Raw genomic sequence first — 27,447 nt, forward strand, 5'->3', positions numbered from 1 at the left:
AGAAATTATGCTTAACTAGCAGAGATTTTCAGTTTCATAGCGAACTGCAGTTTAAGACAGAGGTACCTTCCCCTCTGTGTTATTGCACAGGGCACTTCCTTCAGCAAGGTTCATGCAACAATTACATCAATTGCATGTTCAGAAAAGTATTTAACTTTTAAATTGAAGAATTAACTTGGAGGAGGAGCATTAGCTGCATGCCCGTAATGGGATCCACAGGCAACAGCTTGTGAGCAGTGGCTGTAAGATACAGTTATAGTATGTGCATGTGTGAAAGAATCTGTATGTGTGTAACACAGAAATATTGTGCTTTCACTGCAAGGATATTAACATGCAGTTCATCCAAGTATTCAGATTTGCAAATAGTCTTTGTCTTTCTTCAGCCTTCAAATTCTTTTGTGCTGTGATGCAGAATGTATGTGCCTGCACACGTGCATGTGTGTTGGCCCTGACAGAAAGAGACTCCATAGATTTTGTAAGTATGCACAACAGATTTCTGTGTGGCCTCAAACAAGCATGATGGAGGTTCTTTGAAGACTTCAGATGCCAAACTTTCCCTAGTTAAGGGTTGATATAATGTGATTGTGTAGTCCTCAGCCACAGATTTGGTGTGAGTTACAGACCTAAATGATCTAGAGAATTTTGGACTTGCCTTCCCCCTGTGCTTCAGTTACCTATTTGTAAAAAGTGGAATAGGAATTTTCTAGCTATTTCACCAGGTTGGGAGGGCCCTCACAAGTAAGACTGAAAATGCCCTTATACTATTAATAACCAAAGCCGTAAAACTCCATGAAATATTTATTTGTAAATATATATTGTATGACATGGGCGTACACAAGCATGTCAAACTTTGGAGTATACTCCATAGGACAGAGCTAAGAAGAGGAAAGGAAAAGAGATCAGTGTAAAAATGCAGGTGTTTCCACACAATGAACACAAACATGCAAGTTTTATTATTTCTGCAGTATATGCAGAGATTTCCGCATAGCCAGTATGGATATATATACTGCCTTTTTGTTTAATGATTATTTATGCTAAAACAGCTATCTTATTTATCTCTGAATAAGTGCACATCTTTGCCTTGGCACTGATGGGCAGGCATGTGTTAAAATGCTAATCTCCTGAGCCCGAGTGGAGATCCAAAGGTAAAAAGCGTCTTAGCTACTAGAAATGCAGCGAGGTACCTTTCATAAAGATTTCGTCAGATAGGTCCTCAGGGCCTGGAAAAAGCATCTTTTGATCTTTTAAAATCAACTTGACATTCAGTATCAAAACACACGTATGCCCTTTGAAAAGCGTAATCACTGTAACTGAGCTGCATAACCGCGATACTGCCGCCAGTTCCACACAGTGTCCGGAGGCTGAAGCCAAGGGCATGGCAGCCACTTCACCTGGCTCTAGCCTCATGGGATTCTGCAGCCAGGAGCTCAGCCTTTCCTCCAAGTCTATGCAATCTTCTCAGTATCAAGTTTCTGTAATCCACTTTCATGTAATTGAGGGTGTGCGTGCGTGTTTGCCAAATTGTTTATCTTTCACTATTGAACCATTTCACCAGTTGCCCACGTATCCAAACCTACAGATGAGAGTTGTTTCTCATATCTCAAAATATATGACATTATTTCAGTATAGTTTTCACTTTGTTTCCTGCATGATGAATGATGTCTCGTGTAGTCTGAGGAATGTCAAAAACAGTGAGAAAACATTTACTGGTATTTGAATTTACATTTTCTTGTTTGGAAGGAAAATGTTTCAAACCTTCCACAGACCTTTCAATCCCACTTGAGCTATTTTATATAAATGAATCATAAGTGGTGCCACTCTTTCTCCAGTCAATTTTGCAAGTAAAATCTAGTCCTAGAACTCTCAAAAGCACCTATAATCTTTCACATGAGAAATACTTAATTGCAGCCAGATAGTTTCAGTTAGAAGCCCTGCTTTGTCTAGGAATTTTCTGTGAAAATATATTCGTTTGGAGTCTCTATTCTTCTAACTCCACTTTGAAAATATATATCTAAAAGACTGAGATACTGGTTAACTGGAAAACAAAAGCATCTTTTTCTCTACTTATTTATTATGATTACATTATGAAGGTTTGAATGCAAAGACAGCCTCATCACTGTACAAAAGTGTCTTGTCAATTGTATGAGAGTTTCCTGCATTTCAAACTTTTCCATATTTGCAATATAACCTATTGTTTGTTGGGGGCGGGGGGATCCAACTCAAAATTGAAACTTCAGACATTTTTTTGCTCAAAAGCAGGAATATATTTGTAGTTATCACAGTTACTAATTTCTACTTAATAGCAAATCTATTTCAGATGGGAAAGTTACACAGACTTTCATCCTCAAAGAAATATGTCAGAAAAGGGGACATGAAAATGAAATTAATTCCTACAAAGTCTTGGGTTTTTGGTTTGGTTTTTTTTTTTTTTTCTTTTTATTTAGCATACCCTTGCTTCCGTCTCTATTGTTGACCAAAGGGACTAAGGTACCCTTTGAATCTGATTTTGAATCTTGGAGTCTGGATGGGTTTTGGAGCTGAAACCATGGAATATATGATTTTGTTGAATGGAACAATTAGTTACAATCTACTTACAATGGCCTTTTATTCTTAATTCACTCAGGTTACTGGAAGTTCCTTCTAAAATGCATTTCTTGTCCACAGCTGCTTGTCAGAGACAACGTATTCTAAATGCACAGTGCCCCTTGGGCATTAAAGGCATGCTAAGCATTTAGCGGGACATGAAAGGGATTTGGTGCAACTAGGAGGCAAATTGTGCTCCTGGTTATGAGAGTGAAGGGGAAGGTGCATTGGGGAAGGACGGTCTGAAAATGGTGCTAACATTACCTTGGGTGAATCTGATCCCATTCGGCAAGTTAATTTTGTACTCTGTACTGTTCATTGTGGATAGCATTGGTTAAAAGCTCTTTGAGGGAAACTTTCCAACAAAATTAGCAAGCCTAAATCAAGTGCTTTGTTCATTCCTGTCTAAGTGTACTGGTTGTAATGGGGAACCAACTGGTTCTGGGAACTACCCACTTAGTAGTGGGTAAGAGAGGAAGAGAAAAACGAAACAGGGGAAGAGAAAAGCTGCATGGGACCAGAGGTGTGAAGAGTAACCGAGGTACTGAGGTTGCCTGCACGATTACAGTGTGTGCCACCCCCATCCCCTCTAGGCAAGCAGCTCAGAGGGAGGGAAGAGGCATCAGAGAGTGTGGTATGATGTGGCTGATTCCCTGAGGTTTCTCGGTGAGCAAGACAGTCATAGACTTTATGCTGGCCTCTGGAGCAGAAGTGGGAACTCTGAAGTGGCAACACCGTGCCAGGGAGGTGCTCCAGCTGTGCCAGGTGTTCCTGCCCTTCACATGCTTTGTGGCAGGCAGGGATATGTGATGGCATTCCTGTGGCCATGTACCTCTCTCCAAGCACAGTGTTGGAAATGGAGTTTTCCTTGGATTTTACCTAGCAGCAGGATTCTTCTAATTTTTTTAATTTTTTATTTTTTTTTTAGGAAAAGGATAATACTTTTCTGAGACAAAACCCTCAGGAATTACATCAACAATATGAAATATAAATACATATAAATGATGGATTAGCTTTTCACTGGAGAAAGCAAAAGTAGGATGTAAGGACAATTTGTGTAACTTGTAAAGTAGGCTGTGGTGTACAGCAGGAAACTGGTATAAAACATGACACTGTAGGAAATATGATTAATGTGTGATGGAAACACTTTGGCCGATCAGTTCACTAAAGCACATGTCCTATCTGTCATGTAGGTTGTACTATGTGCAGTGAGCGCCATGGTTTGTATTATGTGCAGTGAGCATCTGGACAGAGATAAACTACTACCTGTTGGCTTATTATTTTGTCCAGTAATGTGTGAGATTTTTTAAAAAGTATAATTGATAATACAAGATATGCTGTTGATGGAAGAAAAGCATTGGTCATTTTTCAGGATGAAAAGCAAGAATTTGTGAGTGTAGAAGTGAGGTACCATCCTTTTCTTGAGCAAGACATGGCTGTAAGTTAGGGAGGAGAACACACAGCGCTGAACGTGAACTTCGTGTCCTCATAACAATTAGCAGCAGATGAGAAGTGTGCCGCAGCAGTGATTGTCTCTAATAGCTGTGGGATGCACAGAGAATGCCGGTTTGCTTTATGAAGCTAACTGAGCAAAACTGCCTGCTTGGCATGTGCTTCACTGAGCTGGTATTTTGACATTGTTACAAGACACCACTTTTGTATATAGCAGTTGAATACAGTTCTTAATCTGAAAAAGAAAAAAAAGAAAAGGGTGTTGGGGAGAGCAATTTCCAAATCCCCTAGTACGAGTTTTTTTCTGGCATATCCAGACCCCTGATTCTGAATTGCATTAAGACCCCTCAGGAATTATACCCTGGCAACTATTCAAGCTCCTGTTGGTGCATAAACAGCCATGTTTATGAAAACAGAGTAGCTTGGATCTGTTTGTCCCCTTTTGGTTGGTGATGAGCCAATTTTATTTTAAAACTCAAGGGTCTTTTCTGCTTGGTGCATGAAGGGACAGAGTGAACTCAGTGGAGCTGAAATTTCCTGAAATATAATAATCAGTAATTTTAGCCCTGGCTCTGGGTTAGGCAGGGATACTAGGTTGGTCTAAAGGCACTGTGACTTTTTCCACTTGACTGAGTCAGACTTTTTTTTCATTATATTAGTGCAGGGAAAATTTACGAAGTTGGAGGACTCCACAACCTGTAATTGGTGATACTTCATCTAATTTTGTTCATTTTGTTTAGTTTGACAGGGTTTATTAGTCATGGTTTTGGGAAAATTTTAATATAAACTCTTTTACTTTTTTTATCTAACTGAACTCTATCAGCATTGCCTTTATTGTTTACACAGTTACTATCTGGAAACTGATATTAGGGCAAAATACCTATGACTGAAATATATTCCCAATGTCATTTAATTTTATTTTAATGAAGTTGAGTGAGGGGCAGCTTTGTCTCCTGTATACTGAAAGGAAAAAGTAGTTTTGACAATAGAGTTTCAGTGTACCTTATCTACATAACAGCAGAACCAAAAATTAAGTTAAATTTCATAAAGAAAATCTATGTGTTAAACCAACATGCTCAAAATAGTTAAATACAAATTCTGGTAACAGCCAAGATATTCATTAAATGTGCTTTATATTGTAGAAGCTTACAGTCGCATTGTGCAAATATACTAAGCTATTTTGAAAAGAAAACTACATTGCAAGCTCTCAATAGAGCTGATAAAATGTCTATCAGCTTTTTCACGGGAAAATGGGATTTTCATTGAATGATTTTTGTATATATGAAAATTATGTCTTATGCAAAATTTAAGACATTAAGAAACAAATTTCTCAATTACTTGCTAAAATATTTTACTTTTTATTTACAAGTTATTTTTTTCCACCAGAAATCTAGTTTTTTTAGAAAAGGCTTTTATTTAAATTCTCCAAGGAAAATAAGCCTTTTTCTGACAAGTTGTCCCTCCTTTGCCATTGTTGTGGCATGTTGTGCACATCGTTGTGTTGAAAAGTGAAACAATGTCAAAAATGCTGGGGTGTTACTACTGCTGCTCCCCCAAAACATGAGTTTGGAGGAGAAAAAAATTGTGAATTAAAACTGAGGACTGACACTCATGAAACTTGTCTGAAGGGTTCTGCCTATGTGACCTTGGCCAAATCATTAAAATACCAATCCTGGGAGATGCATTTGAAGGCATTTCACAGATGCTGGGGCCTTTGCTCTTCGTATTTCAGCTTCTCCACTCTAAGTGGACCAGCAGCAATCAAGGTACCACAGGCATATCAAGGTGCTCTTTTGCACAAGCCAGTGAAGACAATATTATTTCCACTTTCAAATGGGCAGAGCTGTGAACTGTAAACTGTTTTTTTTTTAAGCTTGCTTTGCAACACTAAGAACACCAAAGCCTTTAATAATGAAGTCTCTAAGCAGTCCCATTTATGCTAGAAAGCCCTGTTTTGCTCATCCAAGTGTGGTTTTTTTTTTTTTCGCACTGCTTCACTTTGAAGCACAGGACATCTGGAAGAAAACTGTATCTTGTTTAAAAATACTACAGCCTGTTGATTACAAGTCCAGTAACAGACATTTCCAGGTAGCAGAGGCTAAGACATAGCTTATCCAATTGGTATTAGCTACATGTAGTAGATAAGAAAAACTGTTCTTTATTAAAAAAAAAAAAAGAATTTTTTTCTGAGAGCCTTTTTTCCTCCATGGTACATATACAATATAAAAATAAGTTGGTGAACGGTGCAGCAGTTTAATTGTATGACCTACACTTTCATTTGATTTTTAACAATGTTTGCTGTGTCATATGGATAACTTAACTGTTCTGTTCCTGCAGTCCTTTTAAAATGTGTAATGTAATATATGTAACTTCTTAAACATCTCAAGTTGTTTGTAATTTAGGCTTTGGAAACATCTCCCCACGCACACAAGGTGGAAAGATATTCTGTATCATCTATGCCTTATTGGGAATTCCTCTGTTTGGTTTTCTGTTGGCTGGTGTTGGAGATCAACTAGGGACGATCTTTGGAAAAGGAATTGCCAAAGTAGAAGATACCTTTGTTGTGAGTATGCTGGCTGCCTCTTCTGTTCTTCATGCAGCTTGTTGTTCTGAAGTTAACAAGTGAAATGAAAAGTTTGAAAAATAGGGTATAGCTCATCATTGTAATCAGATGTATAGCGGAAGGCAGGAAGAACTTCGTGAAATCGGAACATGTTATTGAACAGCTTTAACTGAGAACTGGATGAATCCCAGAACTTTCTACAGTAATTATGGTTGGGAAGAGGAACAAGATCCAAAATACTTTATTTTTGCTTGGCCTTTATAAGACTCCTAAGCTTGCTGTGATGCTTATCTTTAAAGTTTTTCATATAGATTGTATTAGGAAATCAGCGACTCGGAGATGGAAGAGAGGAGCTGTAGGTGTAATGTGGAAATTATTGCTGCTGCTTTGAGTTGATTTAGAGAAGACATTTGGTGTCTGAGTCTGAAATCATAATTCTTAAAATCTCTACTCAGATGCCATCATAGTTGAGGAAATGCTTACAGTCTGTAGGCACCTACATTTCCAGATTTATGAGTCTATAGGTGACTAAAGCTTTGGGCATTCGCAGAAGCAGGACTGCCTGAATGGTACAGAGACTGTTGGTGCTTCCCTGACATTGGACTCTTCACTAGGCTGTAGGATGTTCTAGAGTTTAAGGTATTTTCAGCCGCTTCTGCTAAACTGCTTAGCATAGCCTAGAGGTTCATGCCCTTCATTTTCTTTGGCTGTTGATCTTTAATTATTCCTGCAAAGTGGCACAGCTTCAGTAGAAGAAGAGACCTGTCAAACAGACTAGAGGCTTGTGCAGATATTGTTAAAGTTCAGCCATAGCCAGCCCTTAACAACCAAATGCCTTGAATTCTAGCAGAGGAACTTAATTTACTTAGTCTCTGTTTCACACACAGAAAAGTTTATTAAAGTTGTATTTTGCTAATGCAGTTATTAAAAATGTATTTACTGAGATTTTTGAAGCACAGAATAAATAGCCTAATGATACTTAATAAAATCAATTATTTAGATGTTTTGCTAACCTTTAGTAAAATGTTGTAGGTTTAACTACGACCTAATGTTCAAAACATGTATGAAATAATATTTGTTTTTTGATATGTAGAACATGTCATATCCAGTGAATACTTAGTAGGCAGCCTGACTTTGTAGCTGTTTGCATGAGCACTGCAAATGTTAGAAGGATTTTCTTCTGCAACAAACCCTAATCTTACATGTAGGACACATTTTCTATGTAGAAAGGGTCTGCCAGGCCTTTATTTTGGAAGCAAAGCAAAGCAAACTGGGACTGTGCTGAGTAGTCTTATGCAATAGGTAAATACAAGCTTGAAAGCTTTTTAAGAAAAGGCAGGTATTTTTGACTTTGAAACATCAGTTCAAGTCCAGACAAGGTACTGGTGAATAACATCCATTTCCATTGAGATTTGTCTAAAAAAGGCAAGAACGATCCATAAGAACACTTTATTTTTATCCTTTCTGTTCTTTTATAACTGAATTTTATTTTTTGCTTAAAAGTACAAAAGATTGAGACCAGCTTGTCTGTCTCTCAGCCTGTTGCCCATAGGGATAATGGTTTTCCTTTTTTTGTAATGGATGTATCCCTACAACAAGAATGGCCCAACATAAAAAGCGGCATCTTGCCCCCTTTTGCAATATGAGAATGAAAACAGTAGTCCGGAACACTCCCTTGTTCTGTTTACTAGTTCTCCAAAAGAACAACTGGGAGATGCTGTTGGGTCAGAGCAGGGAGTTTCATGTTACCATAAACCAAACTACTGTGACTACAAAAGCTGGACCTTGGTCATGCTGACTGTAAAACCTAGTTTCCGTTGGCACTAAACTTAAATACAAGAAACCACGTATCATGAACCATCTGATTTAATTTTTGGTCTCCTTTTGTGAAAGTTTCCAGTTTTGTGCATTCCCTTGCTTCTTTTAAGTTGATGCAGCATGCTTTGGATGGATGGAAAACTCTTTGGAAAAATGCAAATTGGCAGGTCACATCAAATGGGAATTTGCAGTGGTCTGTTCTAGCTTTGGTACAGTTTTTTTGTAAAAAAAATCATTAATAGCTTACACAACAAATAAAGGACTTGGTTCATTAAATCTACAGATTATCATCTCAAGCTGGGGAGAGAACTAAAAGTTGGAGGACAGAATTAGAATCCAAAATGATCTTGAAAATTTTGAAAAGCAGTCTGAATATGTAGGATTCAATTCAAAAAGGACCAATTCAAAGCATTATATGAAGCAATAATAAAATATGTAATTACATGTCCGGAAACAGCTGTCAGTGCAATTTTGTAGCAATGTTCTGAGGACTCCATGGGCTCATATATTAACATAGGTTAATGTCATACTGCTGTGAAAAAGCACATATCATAGTTAGAAGTATGAATAGGAGTGCAAATAAATAAATAGGCAAAGCATAAGAAAGAATTCTCTCATTCTGTGTTGTAGTATTTTTTTTATATCTAGTTTTGAGTACAACACTTACAAAACACAGATTAGTTTGCTGGAGCCAAGTGATGGCAACAAGAATAGACAAGTGAAGAAAGACTGAAAGAAATGTATTTATTTGTTCTAAAGAACATATGACTGAAAGAAGACACCTGTAAAAATTTTGCTGGAAAGAGCAAAGTAGCAATTTCTTTGCCTTGGATAAGACCGTAAATAGCAGACTTAAACTGAAGGAGACGAAATGCAGGTTAAGCATTAGGAAAACTTTCTGATGACAAGAACAGTTAAGCATGATCACACATTGCCTGGCCAGTAATATGTCTGCAGTGGCTTAGGTGGAGTTCTTAGCCAATTACTTGATTAGAGAAAACTATATGGTTAAAATTAACTTTTTTTATTCAGTTAATTGTGGATGCACAAAAGTAGAAACATTGCAGGTGCAAGCACTACTTGAAGCTCACTCAAAACTTTAGCATGATCACCTGTTAATGTTAATGAATGCCACACATGCCACTCACCCAGATCATAAGCTTGACCACAATGAACAGTCCAGCCCTGCTCTGCATTTTCTGTTGGCAAATGTTTCCTAGGATAGTCATGTTCGCTTTGAAAACCCTTTTAAAAAACAACACCCTGCTTTGATTTTCCTGTTTGTCTGAGAATTATAATGCACTGTCCTCTTGAGCAGTGTAGTGCTCACTGAGCGTGATAGGTGCTTATGTACAGTGGTGCAGTTTTATTAACGATGGGTTTCCTCTCTTTCCCCTTCCCTTTCCAGAAATGGAATGTGAGTCAGACAAAGATTCGCATCATTTCAACAATAATATTCATACTGTTTGGCTGCGTGCTGTTTGTTGCTCTTCCTGCAGTTATATTCAAGCACATAGAAGGCTGGAGCACACTAGATGCAATTTACTTTGTGGTTATCACTTTAACTACCATTGGATTTGGTGACTATGTTGCAGGTAAGATTTTCTCATAACTCTGTCTTATAATTTGCACAGTGATATATGTTCTGCATTTTTGTATTATTTTGGGACAGACACATGTCTGTTATGGTGCCTCTCTCCCAGTTTTACCCTTTATCGTTCTTGCGTCAGTGCACGTGAGGGGGCCTGCCCTCACCTTGGATGATGTAGCAGACTAGAGACAGGAGGTGGGACAGTGAAATGCATGGTGCCTGTCTCTGCAAAATCTTCTCCTGTACTTTTAAAAGATGCTTTGCTTAATTTTCTGGTAGACTTGTTGTTCTTACGCATTGAGTGAAGTGCAAGAATTAATACACTATTTTAGTTTGCTAACTGTAATTTTTTTCAGCTGGAGTTGCTTAAATGTCTCACCCTGTGAAGTTATATGACATAGTTTTTGTGTGCATCTCTTACTTTCAAAGTGTTGTACCAGAGCTCTGTTTCTGTCATTGAGATCTCTCTATTGCTTTTGGATCCCGCTTCTGTGCTTGCTTTCTTTTGCTTGTTACGTACATGTTTGTCCGTATGTGTTTTGTAATGTAAGGAGAAGATTTAGCACAACCCATAGATAATGTGTTCAACTTTTGTGGTTCTGTTAACCCAATTGGATTGGCTGAAAATAACTTTGTCAAACTGAGCTAAAAATACTTTGGGCCAGTTCTCTGCGTCAACTTTTTTCTTGAAAAGGTGTTAAAGGTGTTAGACCACTTCTCGGAATAGGATTGAGCAAGTATATGTTTTCTGTGTTGAGAAAGCATCTTGATCCAAGTCAGTGATGTGTTGAGGTGAGGATTAGAAATTCAGAGCTTTGTGCTCTGTGAGAGACTTGCTTTCTTCAGCCTGACCTTATGCTTCTCCTGATGCAGCACCATTGTCTCTCTCGCTTATGAGATGCCTCTATCCCACCTCTAATCTTTATGCAAGGCAGAGGTAGCTGAGAAGGACAGCAGTGCTGGGCTGCTGTCAGTGAGCTCCTCTGCTGGAGGGAAGTGTTTCTAGCAGACATCCATGTGGCGTGGGCTCCTCTGGTGTCCCATCTGTAGCTACGGCTGTTGCGTGAGTCCAGGTGCACCAAGGTGAGGGTCTCGGGTCGGGTGACTCCTCCTAGTGACTTGCAGGCCTGCCTAAAGTTTGCCTTGATGGCAGGAATGTGACTGGTCTTGTCAACGGCAAAAGTTTTTCAGGTTGGTGAAGTTCCACAGAGACCTCCGAAGTATCTGAACTGTTTGGCATCTTCATAAATGATCTGGGTAAAATTGGGGGAAATTTATTTAGTGTTGAAGATAGTAGGTTATGCAAGCTGTTTAAAAAGAACAGGCCACGTGAGAAGTTGCCAAAGATTCTTGTGAACTATAAACTGGGCTTCAAAATGGCAAATTAAATTTATTTATTTTGACTTTTACGTAGCTTTCTGTGATGTTTCCTTATTTCTTTTGAATGATACCTCCCTTTCCATTTTCCTTTCCCATACTGTTTTTCTTATTTCCATTTTGTCTTCAGGAATTTGTAATTCTGGTCAGATTCTAACTAGCACCAAAAAATATTTATACAGTTTTCAAGCCATGAGTCTGGGTGTTTAGACTTTCATTCCTGAGGCGTATCTGTACATTAGGGAATAAAAATAATAGTGTATAAAGGCCTGGTTATATTTACTGTAAAGCATTATGTGAAATGGCCCACTTGGCTCTAACTAGAACACTGGGTACATTTATCATTACTCTCATTATATATTTCCATGGATCTTTCTATTTGTAGACCGCTTGATATTATAATTTGTTCCTACATCGTGTCTGGTTTTTAATTTTACCAGGAAACACTTTCTTTTTCTACGGGATGTCCTTGAATTACATTGTTCTATAGCTTGTGAACTTCTATGGTTCATTTCATATATGTTTTTTTTAAAGTTCCGCTGTAAATGCATGATGTCAAAATGTCATTAATGTTTTCTATTTTCTTGTAGAGTAACATGCACAAGACTTGATTTTGTGCTGTGATATGTTTTTGACTTAAAGTTTCAGTCTGTGGGAATTGGATTTGTGCTTGCAGAGATGATGCTCAAGAGAACAGTGTTAGATGACTATCTCCATCATAAGTGGGGGGTTAACATTGCCACTGGACTGTATTTTGTCAGAGATGAAGTTGACAATATTATCATCTTTGTGTGGACTGAAATACTCAGTTTATGGCAGATGACTTGAAGGATTTTTCAAAAATGTCTATTTGTTTTCTTGTCATCCCAGTACATAATTGTCTAGTTAAACAGAAATTCTGAAAAATAGGTAAGATATTCATTGACTGTGCTTTGCGTTGTGGTAGTTTATAGTCATTGGTGTGCATAAATCCTAAGCTGTTTGAAGAAAACTGACACTGCGTGTTCTCAATAGAGCTAATAAAATTTGTCTTAAGGAGTAGGCTTCCGTATTAGTTTTGAGGAATTATGCAGAATCTTTTGCATGCTAACAAATTAGTGAGTTGTCTTTATGATTTTTTTGGTTTGCTTGTTTTTCTTTTAGGTAAGTCATAACTACCATGCAGACACTAAGGGCCATTGATATTTTTGTGGTAGATATAATCTAGAACACTCTCTCCTGAAAGTTTAGGAAAGCTGAGTGCCATAAACAGGGGTGAAACAAGCATGTAGAGTTAAGGCATGTAATGCTGTATAACACTGTAGAGGAGGTTGTCATGAGACAATATGGGTGTTGCATCTGAAATTGCGGCTCTACAGCATGGTATTCTTGGTTCTGGTTTGTCACGGTGAGGCATGCAACAGGCAGAATGATGCTTCAGTCCACTTAGTGCCTAGATGGCAATGCATTTTGGAAAAAATCTCACGCTGGCATTAATTTATTCCTTTTTCTGATTTTTCCTGGCCAGAAAGGCATGTTTCTTAAATAATCTTTAGAGTGAAAATTACCTTCTTCCACTCAGAATTATAGTCAAACCCAGAGTGGTGGTCAGTGATACTAAAATTTGCAATTATAGTGAACTTTGTTAGCAATAAAAATAAAAATGGGAATTCTTGTAGCATATTGGAGGTCTATGGGCTGTTTGAAGATTATGTGTCAGTTTTGGCTCATAAAGTTCCGTCAAAAATCCAAAATTACTAAATATTTGAAAACTGCTAAATATTCTGGTAATTTTTTTCTAGGAACTGTCATCCCAGAGGAAATAACATGTTTGCAAGCACTACATACAAATGTCATGGATGTGATAATATGTGTATTGGGGTTAAAAGAAACATTTCTTACAATATCTGTCATTTATGACATGTTCCATCTAACACGGAACTTGCTGCTTTCTGGCACCACTGCAGCTGAGAGCTGAAAAGAAGCCCTTTTAGGAGGTAAAGGAGAGAGTGTTTCTAAATAGCTGTTCCAAATGAGATCCAACAGAAGAACTTGGAATTCAGGACTGTAATGGTGTTAAAGGCTGAAGTGCAGGTTGTCATATCAGAAATTCTTGTAGAGTTCTCCAGAATTTTTCTACAAGTCTCTTCTCATTTTTCCTGGAGACCAATTACTCTGTTTCTAGAAACTAGAATGCCAAAACGTCCCTTTTTGTACTCAGCACCTAGGTTGCTATTTGGAGCCAATGGAAATTTCAGCTGCAGTTTCCACCAGCAAGTGAAGCCTTAAGAAAAACATAAAAGACTGATCGCTCAAGGTGCATGCAAGGAGGGAAAAGATGAAGACCCCTTGTAGTGCGTCTTCAAGAAAATATACAAACAGTATTCCAAAAGAGAAACTTAATATTTGTTTCTCTGTCTTAAAAAATGGTTTGATTTTTCTAATTTTTGGAGGTGTTAAATTTTTAAAAAAAATGTGTAGGGAATAAGTAATTTTTTGTAATCGAAGAAAGTTTATTGTTGTAGCTTTTAACAAAAAAAAAGGAAGAAACTGTACTACAACCTGCACTGTTCTATGAAAATCAGGACATAGTCAAACATCCCTTTTCCTGTTTTCAAGAGAAAACACTGACATTAATATGACAGAAGAAAATCCAGTCAATATTATGAATATTCTGTGAAAGTGAAAAGAAAGTGATCTTTTCATGTCAAATGTGTCATTTTTAGTATAATGAAAGATATTACTGGGTACTAAAGTTAGCACTGAGGTACGTATGTGTGTGTGTGTATATATATATATAACATGACAATATATTGTTCACATGTGCAGATAAATCCTTTAACTGAAGTGCAGATTGGAACATATAGTCCAATATTTCTAAGGGAGTTAACCTAACGGGTTTCAAATCTAAATTAGATGAGATGTCCAAAACTTTGCTGAATTAAGTAGAGGTCAGAAATGTAAATAGCACATCAGTAGTCTGTTTCACAGCAAGGCATAATGATGATATGCTGCAATCTGTCCAATTCAACAGATGACAGAATTCTGCAAGTCTCTCTTAAGAAAGTATTCTAACTCATTTTGGTTTTCTTTTTGTTGTTTTTTTCCTTGCTTGAGCTCTGATTTTTAGCTTATTGCTTCTTTACAGTTTTAGTCTGTAATTGGATTGGGTATGTTGCCACTGTAATACACATATCTGGGTCTGCAGTGTATTGCTTGGCCTGAGACCCAGTTTGTAGAGTACTGAGATATTTTAGACTCATTTAATGTCACAGAACTGGAACGCTTCACTTGGTGGTCACAGCAGCCCAGTTGATCTGCTCTCACAATGTGATATTACTTACCCTGCAGAAAGACCTCTGCAGATGGAAATCGCTGTTGTGCCAAGCAGGAGGTGTGTGTTGAGTATCCTGTGGGAGAGCACACAGCTCTTACAGGCTTTGTGTCTTTTTTTGGCATTTGGAAGTGCTCTTTGCCACCTCAGGATTTCATGTCCATAATAGGGGCTGTCTGGTGTGAACCACGCAGCCTGCTTTAAGCTTAGGTCAGCATGCCATGCCTGGCTCAATTTCTGTATAGGACAGCGTGTAAGGAGTGTTTTATAGCTGTGCTTTGTATTCTGAAGTAGCTCTCCATTTTCCACTGAGTGGCATCAAGCAACTCGTATGGCCTACTTACATCTTCTGTCACAGACAGTGCAGTGTTATCTTGTCCCAGGCATGCTGCTTTTCCACGTCTCTCCATAAGCTAGCCTTTCTCCATCGCTTTCTGCAGTTCTCTGAGGTAATTCCTTTCAAGCCGCAGGACTGAACCTCCATATTTCTTTGGAGTGGGACAAATGACATTTCTGGATTAAGCCTGTTGGCCAGGTTTGTCACAATGGAGATGATGGACAGCTACTCATTATTCTGGCATTAAAATTGTGTTTGGAGTTAATCACATTTCTACATCCAGAATAATTTGTACTGCCGTTAAAAAATAATAAAGACATTTCCTGGTTTGAAGGGCCAACTTTTGAATAACCCAGAAATTTGTGCTGGTGTGGAATTAAGATACAAAATACCAATAGCACTTTCTATTCTCTGCTTCTGCTTTTGAAGCAGAAATGCAAACAAAACCAGGCAACTTCACAGAAATAATTGAGTGCTTCAATTTTGAGTCAGTTAGCTGCAGAAAGAATGGGGAAAAGAGTGGCAACAATGAAGAAAATTATTTACTTAAAATGTACTTATTTTATGTAAATAAATAAATAAAAATATATACATACATTTGAAAACCTGATCCCTTACCTGAAAACCAGAATCTGCCCTAATACACCCCTGAAATCTTTAATGCCATCTTTCACTAAAACACAGAGCTTTCACCTCAGTAAGGAACATGCGTTTGGGCCGTAAACCTGTATCTTCCAAAGTGGTGAAAATCCCAAATAATGCAAAAGTTGTTCGGCAGATGTAAGAACGGTGGCAGCAGCAATACAACAGCCTTTGATGAAGATGGATGGAAAAACTTTATTTTCTCATAGGCTTCAAGTGACTTTGGACCAAATCTTTAGCACGAAACTTCTCAGTAATAAACTGGATCTGCTCTTGGTAAAAGATTACGGCAGTGAGACTTCTGGTTAAAGAGTAAGCACACTCCAGCTGGGAGATATATTTCTTCTTCATTGGGGTTGTGATCCATTTCAGGCAGAGGTCAAACAAAGTTGGAAAAAAGTTTTGTCCCTTGGCCCACAAAATCGGTTTTGCCAAACGAACAACAAAATTCAGCTTCTCAGCATTTTACTTCCTAAAAGGCTACATAAAATAACATGCTTTGCAAAAAAAAAAAAAAAGATAGCATTATTAAGTAAAAATTATGCTATGAATAATCTGTGCAAATGTATCATGTTGATATGCTTTTTACAACATTACCAGTAAAATCATTAGATGAATTATCTTATATACTTCAGTATAAATATTTTTACCTATATATACTCATACCCAAATACATTCATACCTGTTTATGACAATTGTAAATCAATGGTTAATGAATTCCATTTACTTTAAATTCAGTACAGTTGACTTCAGATCATGTTTTCCTACCAGTAAAATCCTATTTAATGACATTCCCAGTAACTGCATTAGAGCACTCCATGACATTTAAGCGTCATGTGTAGCATGACATTTAAGCATAAGTGTAAGGAAACAATAGTTATCTCAGGAGTGTGTCTCTCTCCCTGGTATTCCATTAAATTGACACCTCATCCAAGGAGTCCTTGAAATTCAGAAGCTCCACAGCTAATAAAGATTTTAGCTGTTAAGTCTTTTCCTAGAGGGCTGTTGACTGTCCCTTTCTAAATTTAGGAAAGCTCCTTTGGGCATGGCTAGATGGAGCCACCTCCTGGCCAGATAGTAAAGAAAACTCTTGATCGAATATGAATGTGTCCTAACTCTTGCCCTGGTAATTAACCTTGCTGTAAACAAATTAGGTGTAAACTGTGAAGGAAATGCTCCCTGCAGACTGGCAGGGTTAGTTTCCAGTTTCAGTTTATAAACTTAACAAACCAAAAATCAGAAACCAGCTTTATATGATTCTGGTGCATTGTATGAACAGCTGGAGAAGATGAACCACCAAGTGTGGTTCATTACTAGCTCCTGAGAGAGCAAAGACATGGCGGTTATCAACCATTTTTTGCATAACAACAAATTTTGTGTGAATCATCCCTAAAATCTTGATTTACTGGATTGACATGAGCTGGTTGTTAACAAATGGCGTCATTGCTGACATTTTGTTTGTCTTGGGCTGTGACAAATTCAGCCCTTTGTTGGTTGGCTGTCTTCTGTTCCAGACAGAGCCCTGTCTTGTACCCTGCTTGTGACTGTGAGGGTGTCAAAGTATATCCATTTTTGCAATGTGGATTCATCTCTTGGATAGTTGAGTAAACGACTACAGCTCAATGGATCTTATTGACATGAGAATAACAAAATTTCTATCTCTGAGGGCTTCCATACAAAGATAACCATCAGTAAAATTCTTTGTTATTTGCATGAAATCTCTGTGATGATTAGGTAATAACAGCTAGGAAAAACCATTACTCTTCATGAGAGTTAATCTTGTTACTGTAACAAGGTGCTTGATATTTTGGGGCCAATTTTCCTTTGACTGTTTCAGTACAGGATGCAGATAGATAAAGCAACTTATTACATATGTACAGACTACTTGAATATTCCTGAAAAGGTTTTACTGTAGACTCTCTTCAATTGTGGGCAGATATGCACATCAAACTTCTACTAGCAGCAACTCAAACTAGGAGCCTGATTTTATTCGTTGTAACAGAGCTGAATTGCAAATTTAAGGCTTCTGTTTTATTGTACTGCAAGATGTGAAATATGAGTTATTCTGTGTTGTCAAGAGCTCTGGATGAACATAACTTTTCTTGTGTGGAAATAAGGCATCTGTTCTCTATAGCTTTCTTGTACCTGAAAGCTCCATTACAGACAGCCTTCAGCTGACATCTATTTTATCCACCTTTTTCTTTGAGTATGATCAGTTTCAGCTCAAGTCCCTGCACCCTGGTTTCCTCCTCTGCAAAATGGAGATGATAATATTTGTCTCCCCAACAGGGACACTTCTAGTGCAGGTGCTATTCTTCTTTACAGGGCTAAAGGATTTACACAAGTATTGAGATGTGTTTCAAAGCCCTTGCAAAATCAGATTTCTCTGGATATGAACATGTTACATATTCCAGAGCAATAGTTAAAATCAGCATTGTTATTTGGAGCAGGTGGGAAGTCCTTTCATTCAAGCTGTCCTCAATGAACTCTACATTAAATAATGATATATCAGAAGTTGAATCAGTTTGTCTGTGTTCATTTTTTTAAATTGTTATGAATTTTTATCAATCATTGTCTAAAATGTGCATACTCCAAACTGTGTTTTCAAGAGTGGATGAAGTTAGATCATCATTTATTCAAATTCAACAGAATGTTTTGCTATGAACTTTTGTATGGGTAAGAAAACAGAAAAAGTTGTAAGAAATATAACTGGCTTTTTTTTTTTTTTTTTTTTTTTTTTTTGGAAAATAATGTATTTAAAAACAGTTTTGCATCTATAACTATTAAGTCTGCTTTAACTTTAATGGTATTGTTTTTCAGGGGGATCAGATATTGAGTACCTAGATTTTTACAAGCCAGTGGTGTGGTTCTGGATCCTCGTTGGGCTTGCTTACTTTGCAGCTGTCCTCAGCATGATTGGAGACTGGCTAAGAGTCATATCAAAAAAGACAAAGGAAGAGGTAAGAACATTTTGAATGGGGAAAAAATAGTACTTTAAAAAATCTTTGTTTAGAAGTCAGGTGAGTTTATAGCTACTTTTGCTCTTAGGGCATAGGTCAAAGCTGTTTATGTATGTAGTATATGCTGCAGCTCGAACTGCAGAAGACTTTGTAGCAGCCTAATCATACAGTGAGTTTTACATGGCTGTATATAAAATTAGATTAAATGTATTATTAAATTAAGTGCATATGCACAATTGCATCTGATTTATAGGAAAAAATCTCCTAAAAGGATTATTCTAGACAGTAGAATGTAGTCCTTAATTTTTGAGGCAAAAGTCATTCTAATTTGTTTTTATATAGGATGCAGGTATGTAAAGAAAAAATACTAAATCACTAAATAGTTACATTCAAGATACCTTTGATCATTTTATAGTGTTGAGAGAAAAAATGTTTCATATCATGCGATGAATTATTTGAATATGCCTGGGTGTATTTTACCATAGTATCTTCAGCGGCATGCCTAGTTATTTGTAGTCTGGTGCATTGCTTTCAGTTCAAATATATTTTTACTTGTAAATATGTATTTAGCGCTATGGTGCTACAATATTTTACTTTAAATTTTGTCATTTAAGAAGGTGTCCTGGGTTTGAAAATGTTAGAGGATAAATAAAATTTCCTTTGACTGCAGCTAGCATAGTTCAGGTTTTACCAGAAGTTTGAGAAATAAATCAATTTTGTTTTAAGCAACACATTATTTCCCTCTAATTTAATTTCAGTCCCTCTGCACGCATCAGTTCATTTGTGTTACTCAAATATAAAACCTCTAATTTCTTTTTGATGGAATGAATATATTGTTTACTGTACAGTGACCTACTACTTATATTGTTTTAAATTGTTTTCCTAGCTGTAGGGCATGGCATCAATGCCTAGATGTAATCCTGGCAATCCATGAATTCCCAAAAACCCTGCTGTAAATGGTAGCTTACCCTCATATACCTTCACTCTTTACAGACCCTCAGGGTCCCTGCTGCTTTCTGACCAGAAGGTAGCAGCAGTAATGGTGACAGCAGGCGGGAGGATGTGGGCTGGGCGCTTGGGCAGGATTAAGCCCACTTTGTGAGGCATGTATGGTGGGCAGCCCTTTTCCATTGCCCTTGCTGCGCTCGTAGCTCTTTAGAGGCAGCGTTGTTGCAGGTGTGTTGTAGGTACACTTTTACCAGGCATTTCCTAAACACTTAACTCTGAGGCAGAGGACAATATTTATTTGATCAGTTTTGTTTAAAGAGTATCATCTTCTGCCCCTGTTTGAAAGGATATTTATAACTTTTCTTACGCAATGAGCTTCACTAGTGTCCTTCACAGATACGGAGCAGCAGTTATCTCACAAGTGTTCCCATTTGCAAGTTCAGCAGTTTATAGAGTCACCATTTCGTTTTCTGGAAAAGCACTGAGGGCATCTTTAACACCCAACCTGCATGATTTACACTCGCTGCAGGGAAGCCAATAGATCACTTCAAATGCCAATAATCTGCATGGTTTTTCTTATTTTGAACTTCAGAATTAGGTCAGTCTAGCCCATTTTTCCCTCTGCACTAGGAGGAAGTAAGACCTGGGCAAGCACATGTGTGTTTCATTTCCCCTGTGCACTCTCCTAGTGCCTAACTGTTCTCAACTTGTGACATTTCCTAAACTGCTCTTAGTTTCCCTGGGTTACTTTTTTCTGGATTCTTGAAAAAATGTGGTATGACTGAGGCACTATGACTTGGGACTATGCAAAAATACCTTCTTCAGGCTTGGTTTTGCTGCATTTCCTCAGACACTGGTGACACAGTTTAGTTCTTCACACTACTTCCTAGAATTAATCTGGTCTTTGATCTCACTTTTCTCATACTCTTCTCTCTTATACGGACAGTAAGATCTCTGGATAAGATGCTGTCTTGACTATATAATTGTACATAGCACACTGAGGGTTTAATCTTGTTTAGAGTGTCTCATTATCCATATTATTATAATGACAATAATACATTAAGAATGTTTGAATTTTATAGTATCTTATTTTTGTACTGAAGCTATTTCAATATAAACTAACTTTGGAAAAGGTATTTAAAGAAACGTGAATTGAGCAAACTCATGGGTTCCTTTAACACATCAAATACATTCGTATTTTTATCAAGTAAAACTCCATTTGCCAGGTTGTGCAGCACAGTGTTATGCCAAACTTTCTTTTCTCAGGCACCAGGAATGTATGCCCTATTTCATCTTCCCATTCTTTCTCACCTTTGTAGCCTAAACAAGCAAATTCATTTTGTCTACAGAAAGGAAAACCTTGTTCTTCAGATATATCCAAATTCTCTTGGCTGATGCAGGTATTCAGGATTTTGCTGTATAGAAGTGTCTCATGTGTTAGGTTAAAGACAGACATAACATAATTGGTACCATTTGTTCAATTAATCATATCTCTGATTCTCAGAAATCTCCTCTCTTAAGCCATTTCTCAGGCATGTCTGAGAATTCATAATAGAAAGAAAATGTTTTAGAAGTTTAAAAATGCTTCAGTTTTAAAATGATGGAGACCAGTTTGAGAACTGAATTATGGCATAGTACAAGTTGTGTGCTAGTTAGAAAATATGAAAAATTATTTCTGTGTTCTATCCTAACGATACTTTGTAGGAAGAAAATCATATGAATACATTGTATTTTGTTATAAAGTTGGCTGTGTTTGAACAGAAGCATTGTACATATATTCGCTTTACAGGTAGCATTTTATGATAAAAACTGCTGCTCTTAGGTCATCCTTGCTATCTGCCTAGGAAAATTTGACTGAAGCAGCTGAGGGAGTTTAGAGGAAATGTAGTCATCAAGTCTCCTCTATGCCAGCGAAAGCCAAAGGAGACTGAATTTCTAGTATTGTCTGTTTTTTCAGTTAAACCCAAATTTACAATGGTCTGTTCCAGCTTCTGTGATGCAGATTATAGCAGAGGAACCTATCTGGAGTTCAAATACTAGAAACAAGTGCAATGGGAATTCCTAGTTCTAAGTATGTTTTTTAATTATCTTTCACGGGAACGTTCCGTTAGTCCTTGGAGAAATAGCTCATTATACCTACAGGTAGCCTTTGAAATTAGAAACAATGTTATATACTGAAATCTACCAAGAGACAGAGGCTATGATAAAATCTATAGGACCATAATTAATGCACTCTGAAAACTGAAACTGTTTAATATATAAGACACTGAAAATTTTCCTTCACAAAACCTACTTACTGTGGGTCAACACCTACAAGTAAACAAGATTTTGTGTAGGATTCGTACCATATCTTTCATGAAAAAAATAGTAGTAGCCTACCATGTTTTAGATACAGGAGGGAGCAGATCATTCAATAGTGACCCGTTGTTTTGGTTTCAGCAGTCTAAGACCGAGGGCTTAGAGCAGCCAAGTTTAGTGAATTGTACCAGAATGCAGGATGAAGACAGAGGGATTGCAAGTGTTGAAAAGCCGATCGCTCTACTTGCCCTCAACAACCAAATTCTTATAGCAGCCCAAGTATTTGATATCTCTTTTGATAGGCAGCTGTAATTATCTCCTTTTCGCCTTTCCCTGTAGTCTAAAGTAAAAAATAGTGTATTGTAGCATATTTAGGGTGTATATTACGAAAGGAAACCTCCATATTCCAGGAAGTGGGCATGCTGGTAATGAATATTACCTAATATCTCTAGTCCTGTTCACATTTTTCTTAATACAGTTGCATTGGTCTTAAAAGCAGTTTATATAAGACTTCGCAGTAATAATACATTTCACTGTTTCAACAAAATAAAACATCTATTCTTTTTTCAGGAAACTACAAGGAAAGTTTTCCATGTGTAAGTGGAACTGAGACACAAAAATCTGATCAGATATGCACTGATCCACAATAGTGCTGTATTTTGATATTAAAATCCAGATAACCAGAATATCTGTCAATTGCTCAGGTGGTTTTGTTTCCTGAAATACTCTTGACGGTTTTGAATGCATCAAATAGGGAGGGAAGTGAAAGACAAGTAGACACAGAAGTGGGAGTTCTAGAAGGATAGATCTGCTGCTGGAAGCAGTTCATACAGTAAGATAGATGAAGTGTCAGAAAGTCACTGGAACATGCTGCGTGCTGTAATCTTAAGTAGGCGATCTGTCTCTGAAGTTCAGCTTCAGCTGTACTAGCTTGCCTTAAACTCCCTCCTCTTCATTATTCTCTATACTTTGATTACTCAGAGCACTTTTAAAGTCGTCTGATTTTAGTCTCTTTGAAAGGTAAAATTTCAGCAGGATTTTTTTCCTTGTCATATTTTTCTGTAGCATGCAGCAGCTTCTGAATTTCAGAGTTTTGAGCAAAAATGCCTACCCAACCAAGAATATTAGTCATTTGGACTATAAATTTCAAATTCATGTTTTTAAAGTTGAGTGCTTATGTCCCTTGGCCTCACGATATTCTCTTCTTTAAGCTCTGGTCCAGACTCCAAGTCAATGAAGATGAGATTCATCTCCAGTGTAGATACCAACATCTGACCTAGTCATCTATGTTCCCTTTGTAGTCAGTGGAAGGAAACAAGTGTCTCTAGCATGATCCATTTGAATTTTTTAAGACATTTACCATATGAGATTAAGTGCATCTTGGAAGAGCCTGTTCTCTTCACTGTATGTGAAGAGTCCAGGTGACTGACTCATGTTAGACATTGACTCAGTTTGGACAAGTGATTTTTCACGCTGTCTATGTTTTGAATTGAACAATATGGATCCAGCTTTAAGGACCAAGTCTAAAATTTAATGAGAAATAGCACATTCACTTGTGGAAATTCAAGAGGCAATTGTTATCTTTCATATTTATAAACAAATTAAATAAATTTGACTCATCTGAATCATCATTTGGTTTAATCTTCTTGGCACCAGTGGCAGAGCTGCCACTCATGTTTGTCAAAACAGAATTAGGCTTGTCATGATGATGCCACAGAGATTATCCCATTCTCTATAATATTTGTTGTCTTTTCCTTTTACTAGTTTCAGGCTAAAGGTGCTCACACAGCATAAGGGTCCCAGCCTAAAGAGACCTTGAACCCATCTCTCATATTCCGCAAGGAGGGACCCTAAATGTAGGCTGTGTGCAGGAAAAGATGAAAAAATGAGTGGATTCAAGTGAGAAACAGTTTTGCAAGTTTGTAGTGAGTTGAACTGGAACACCAGGAAAACAGATAGGCCTCAGAGGCTATTCAGTGAGGGTGTGTGACCAAGGAGGAGATGTTCTTTCAGTGTCAGTGAGCTCCTAACTTGGCTCTCACTGTTTTAAGAAACAAGATCTGTTCGCTTAGAAATGAAGGTGATAAGAATAACTTCAGCCTGGTGATGAGAGGCATTTTACAAAGGTGTGAGCCAATTGCTGAGCCATTGTGCATCGTTATAAGCGAGATGGATCAGCTTCTGTTGAAGAAAACAACTCTTTGGGCTTTTCCTTTTCTTACAAAAATTTAAAAAACCAGTTGCAGCAGTTTTAGGAATTGTATATCCACAAGTTCAATGGGTAGGTCAGACTGACTTGCTGGGAAGTCTGTTCCTAGAAAGCACTGAATCAGACATATTTGTGGGACACAGTCATGGTGTGAAAGCCATTGCATGTGAAGTCCTTTTGCAAGGCAATGTTTAATAGGGGTGACACAATTCTGGGATGTGCAAGCAGGAGCTTATTCAATTTCTGTAGGAAAGTGGTGTTACTGCTGCAGATTTACCAGAAACCAGTCCCTAGATCTGTGGTCCGAACTTTGGAAAGAATGCAGCGAGCTACAAAAATGGCAGAAGACCAGTCTGAAGAGAAGTCCACCTAGCATTAAGAGTTTTTTCCAGTCCATTCAAGATGTACAGAAAAGTGTATTTGAGAAAGAATAACCACATTCAAAAAGGTGCTTGTTTCTAATAGTTTCCATGAGATGGGGGAAAATACGAAATCTTTCTACAATGAATACAGACTTAGGTCTCTGGTCAAATTTGACTAGTGACAGGCCAAAAAAAAAACCAAACCCAAAACCCAACCAACCAAACAACCCCCCCCCCCAAACACCCCCAAAAAGAAAGAATGGAGTACAGTCCCTCCATAATGTCTCTGAGCCTCTGAAATGTATAAAGAGCAGTATTGGTGTAAGGAGAAGGTAGAAATGGCTGACCAGGTTTTGAATGCAATTTGATCTCTTCCCTTCTCAAGAGATTATAAGTCATCCTGGTCCTGTTCTTGGTGGAACACTTCCCTAGTAAGTGTCTTGTAATACTGAGTTTCTGTATCGATCGCTCTTTTACAAGTACGCTGTAGTACTGTGTGCAATAATGAATATGAAAGAACATGTTGTTCTGGCAGTCCCAGGAAAGCTAGTCTGCTGATGGATTTTGACACTTTTTTTGAGATGTCTTTCCTCATAGCTTTGTGTACTTTGGACATGTGATGCCTGCTTAACTTCAGATAAACACGCACACACAAAGGTAATATCTACACTTACCATTTTGGTATGGTTTATATTTATATTGTTTATATCATTTATATTTATATCACACCTCTTAGCTGGGCGCATTAAAGCCCTTTAGAGATGGATGTTTTGTTATTGCATATTAAGTACCAGGTCCTGAAGTGATGCTAGTGCAGTGCTGATTACAAGAGATGCGATGCCTAAATACCCTTCTGGGGCAGCACGGCATGCTGTGCCTGCTGAGGGCAGGGGGGCACTGTCTGTGCCTCGCCTGCTGGCCCTTCTGCCTGGCCCTGCTCTCCCACAGTGCTCCCCCTTGCCTCACCATGCCAACTGGATGGTTCAGGGGAGGTGGAAATGTCTCCAGTGCGGGCTGCATGCAACCAGGTAGTGACGGCAAGAGCTATCGAACTAGCTAATACAAAACTGGAGCAAGTGACTTATACTTCATAACAAGAAAAACGGACTAAAGAGAGCTCAGTTATAGCAGTGACATTTCTTGGAGTTAATTACCCATGAAGATTCCCTGAATGTATATTATCATGGTTTACATTAGGAAATTTTTGGAGACAAGATGTAATTGATACTGTGACAAATAGATCTGTGATTTAAGTCTATTGACAGGGTGGTGTTTCATCTGGAATCTGTTCAGCCCACATCATGATTAACATTCCTGAAAATTTACTTTTTAAAGCTAATCTCAGTACTTGGATATTGTTAGGAAAACATGCCAAAACATATTAGTAATACTGAGTGTGTATGTATTTGATAGCTGTCTTGTGGACCAGTCCTCAGACAAAGGCAGTTCAGCAGAATACCCTTGCATCTTGCAGAAGTTCTGTTGACAGTGAGGAAACTGCTTTGCAGTCATGGGTAAAAAGGACTGAAGAAACTGGGGAATACTTTCCTTTACAAGGGAGGAGAGTATTTGTAATACTAGTATTGAACAAGCGAAGTGGAGCTTTAATGTTTCACACAAATATCACTGCAGATATTGACCTTAGAAAGTTAAGAATGAAAGTTTTTACTGGAACTTGACCATGTGATTACAATAACCGTTCCTTACTCAATACCAAGTCAAAATTAAAAGTCCTTTTTTTGTGTGTTTTCTTTAGCATATCTTTATAAGCTAAAGAAGTCAAATGAGTTTATGAAACAGTTGTTGTCTCTTTCCTGTGGGAGAAAGTTGAGACAGCGTTTCAACTGCCTGTGGCTTGGGTTTCATTATGCTTCTAGTATAATTCTTAAAATGTTTGCTATTTCTGGCTACAGCAAAGTCATTGATGGTATAATGCAGAAAGAGAATACATGCTGTTCTCCTGAATAACCTTAGGCTTAGCTGGTAGAGCTTTATGTAAACCTACATAGTTTCTTGTGTTTAATACAGGTAGATATCATCCACTCTCATCAGGTTGCAAGAGGGTTGGATGGCTCTCTGATGTAGATGAAACAACTAAATAGGATTGTGATAGGAAAATGTCCGCATCTTTTATCTTTGGAAGTTATTAATAAAGTAGAACATTAGGAACTGAGATAATCAGGCCAATAGTATTGAGACACACACATGCAGCTCTACGCAAAGAGGTGTCTGATGGCCAGTATTCAATAATAGTTCTGAGGAGGTACCTAACATAGGAGTGTTTATCTCTCTGGAAAAAAAGAGGTAAAACAAAATAAATGTGGTGGCTGTTAGTATATCTGGTTCTGGTTTTGTAGACATGATTTTTATTTTTTTATTTTGTAAGCTACCTGTTTTTATTTTGTTGAATCAGACCATGATAGAGCAAAAGGGCCATTTCTGCTTCTGCCATCTGTCACATCTCCACAAAACATATTCCCACAGCTGCCACCATAGATGTTCCTCCACAAAAAAAATAATCAAAATTCATGGGCTCTCTGCATTCCCATTGGAGAATGTGGTTTATTTCATCCAAGGCATCAGATGTGCTCATAGAAGTTATGTGGGTGAAACCAAACAATCATTGCTCACCAGAATGTACTCACAAACATTGCTTATTACAGGACTGAATAACCCAATTTCCAGTGGGAAAGCATAGTTTCCAAAACATTTCTGACCACCATGGGCTACAAAAATACAACTGTCTATGTAATTTAAATCTTACTCCAGAAGATGGCAATTTCACAAAATAGAATATTTTCCCTTCTATTATTTGTCTGAAAAACAGAGGGATGTGTATACCAGTCAGGGGAATGAAAAAGGTTTGGTAGCTTAAAGACCTGGTATAGAAGAGTTCTCTGCTACAGAACTGAGGTCCTGACAGAATGAAGGAATAAGAGATAGTGGTTAAATACCTGTGAAATCTCAGCATGGGTATCTCATTAGTGCCTGTGG

General features: G+C 37.7%; 1 protein-coding gene across 1 annotated transcript in view; it reads left to right on the forward strand.

Annotated features, from left to right (window-relative positions):
* Window positions 1-27,447, forward strand: part of KCNK2 (potassium two pore domain channel subfamily K member 2) — a 77,500-nt gene that overhangs the window by 43,857 nt on the left and 6,196 nt on the right. The window contains exons 6-8 of the mRNA XM_086460363.1: window positions 6,438-6,598; window positions 9,825-10,011; window positions 18,497-18,636. Coding sequence (XP_086316489.1) covers window positions 6,438-6,598; window positions 9,825-10,011; window positions 18,497-18,636 — 488 coding nt within the window. The remainder of the gene's footprint in view (window positions 1-6,437; window positions 6,599-9,824; window positions 10,012-18,496; window positions 18,637-27,447) is intronic.

Source organism: Leptosomus discolor, chromosome 2, assembly GCF_034619465.1.
Source record: "Leptosomus discolor isolate bLepDis1 chromosome 2, bLepDis1.hap2, whole genome shotgun sequence".
Taxonomy (NCBI): Eukaryota; Metazoa; Chordata; class Aves; order Leptosomiformes; family Leptosomidae; genus Leptosomus; species Leptosomus discolor.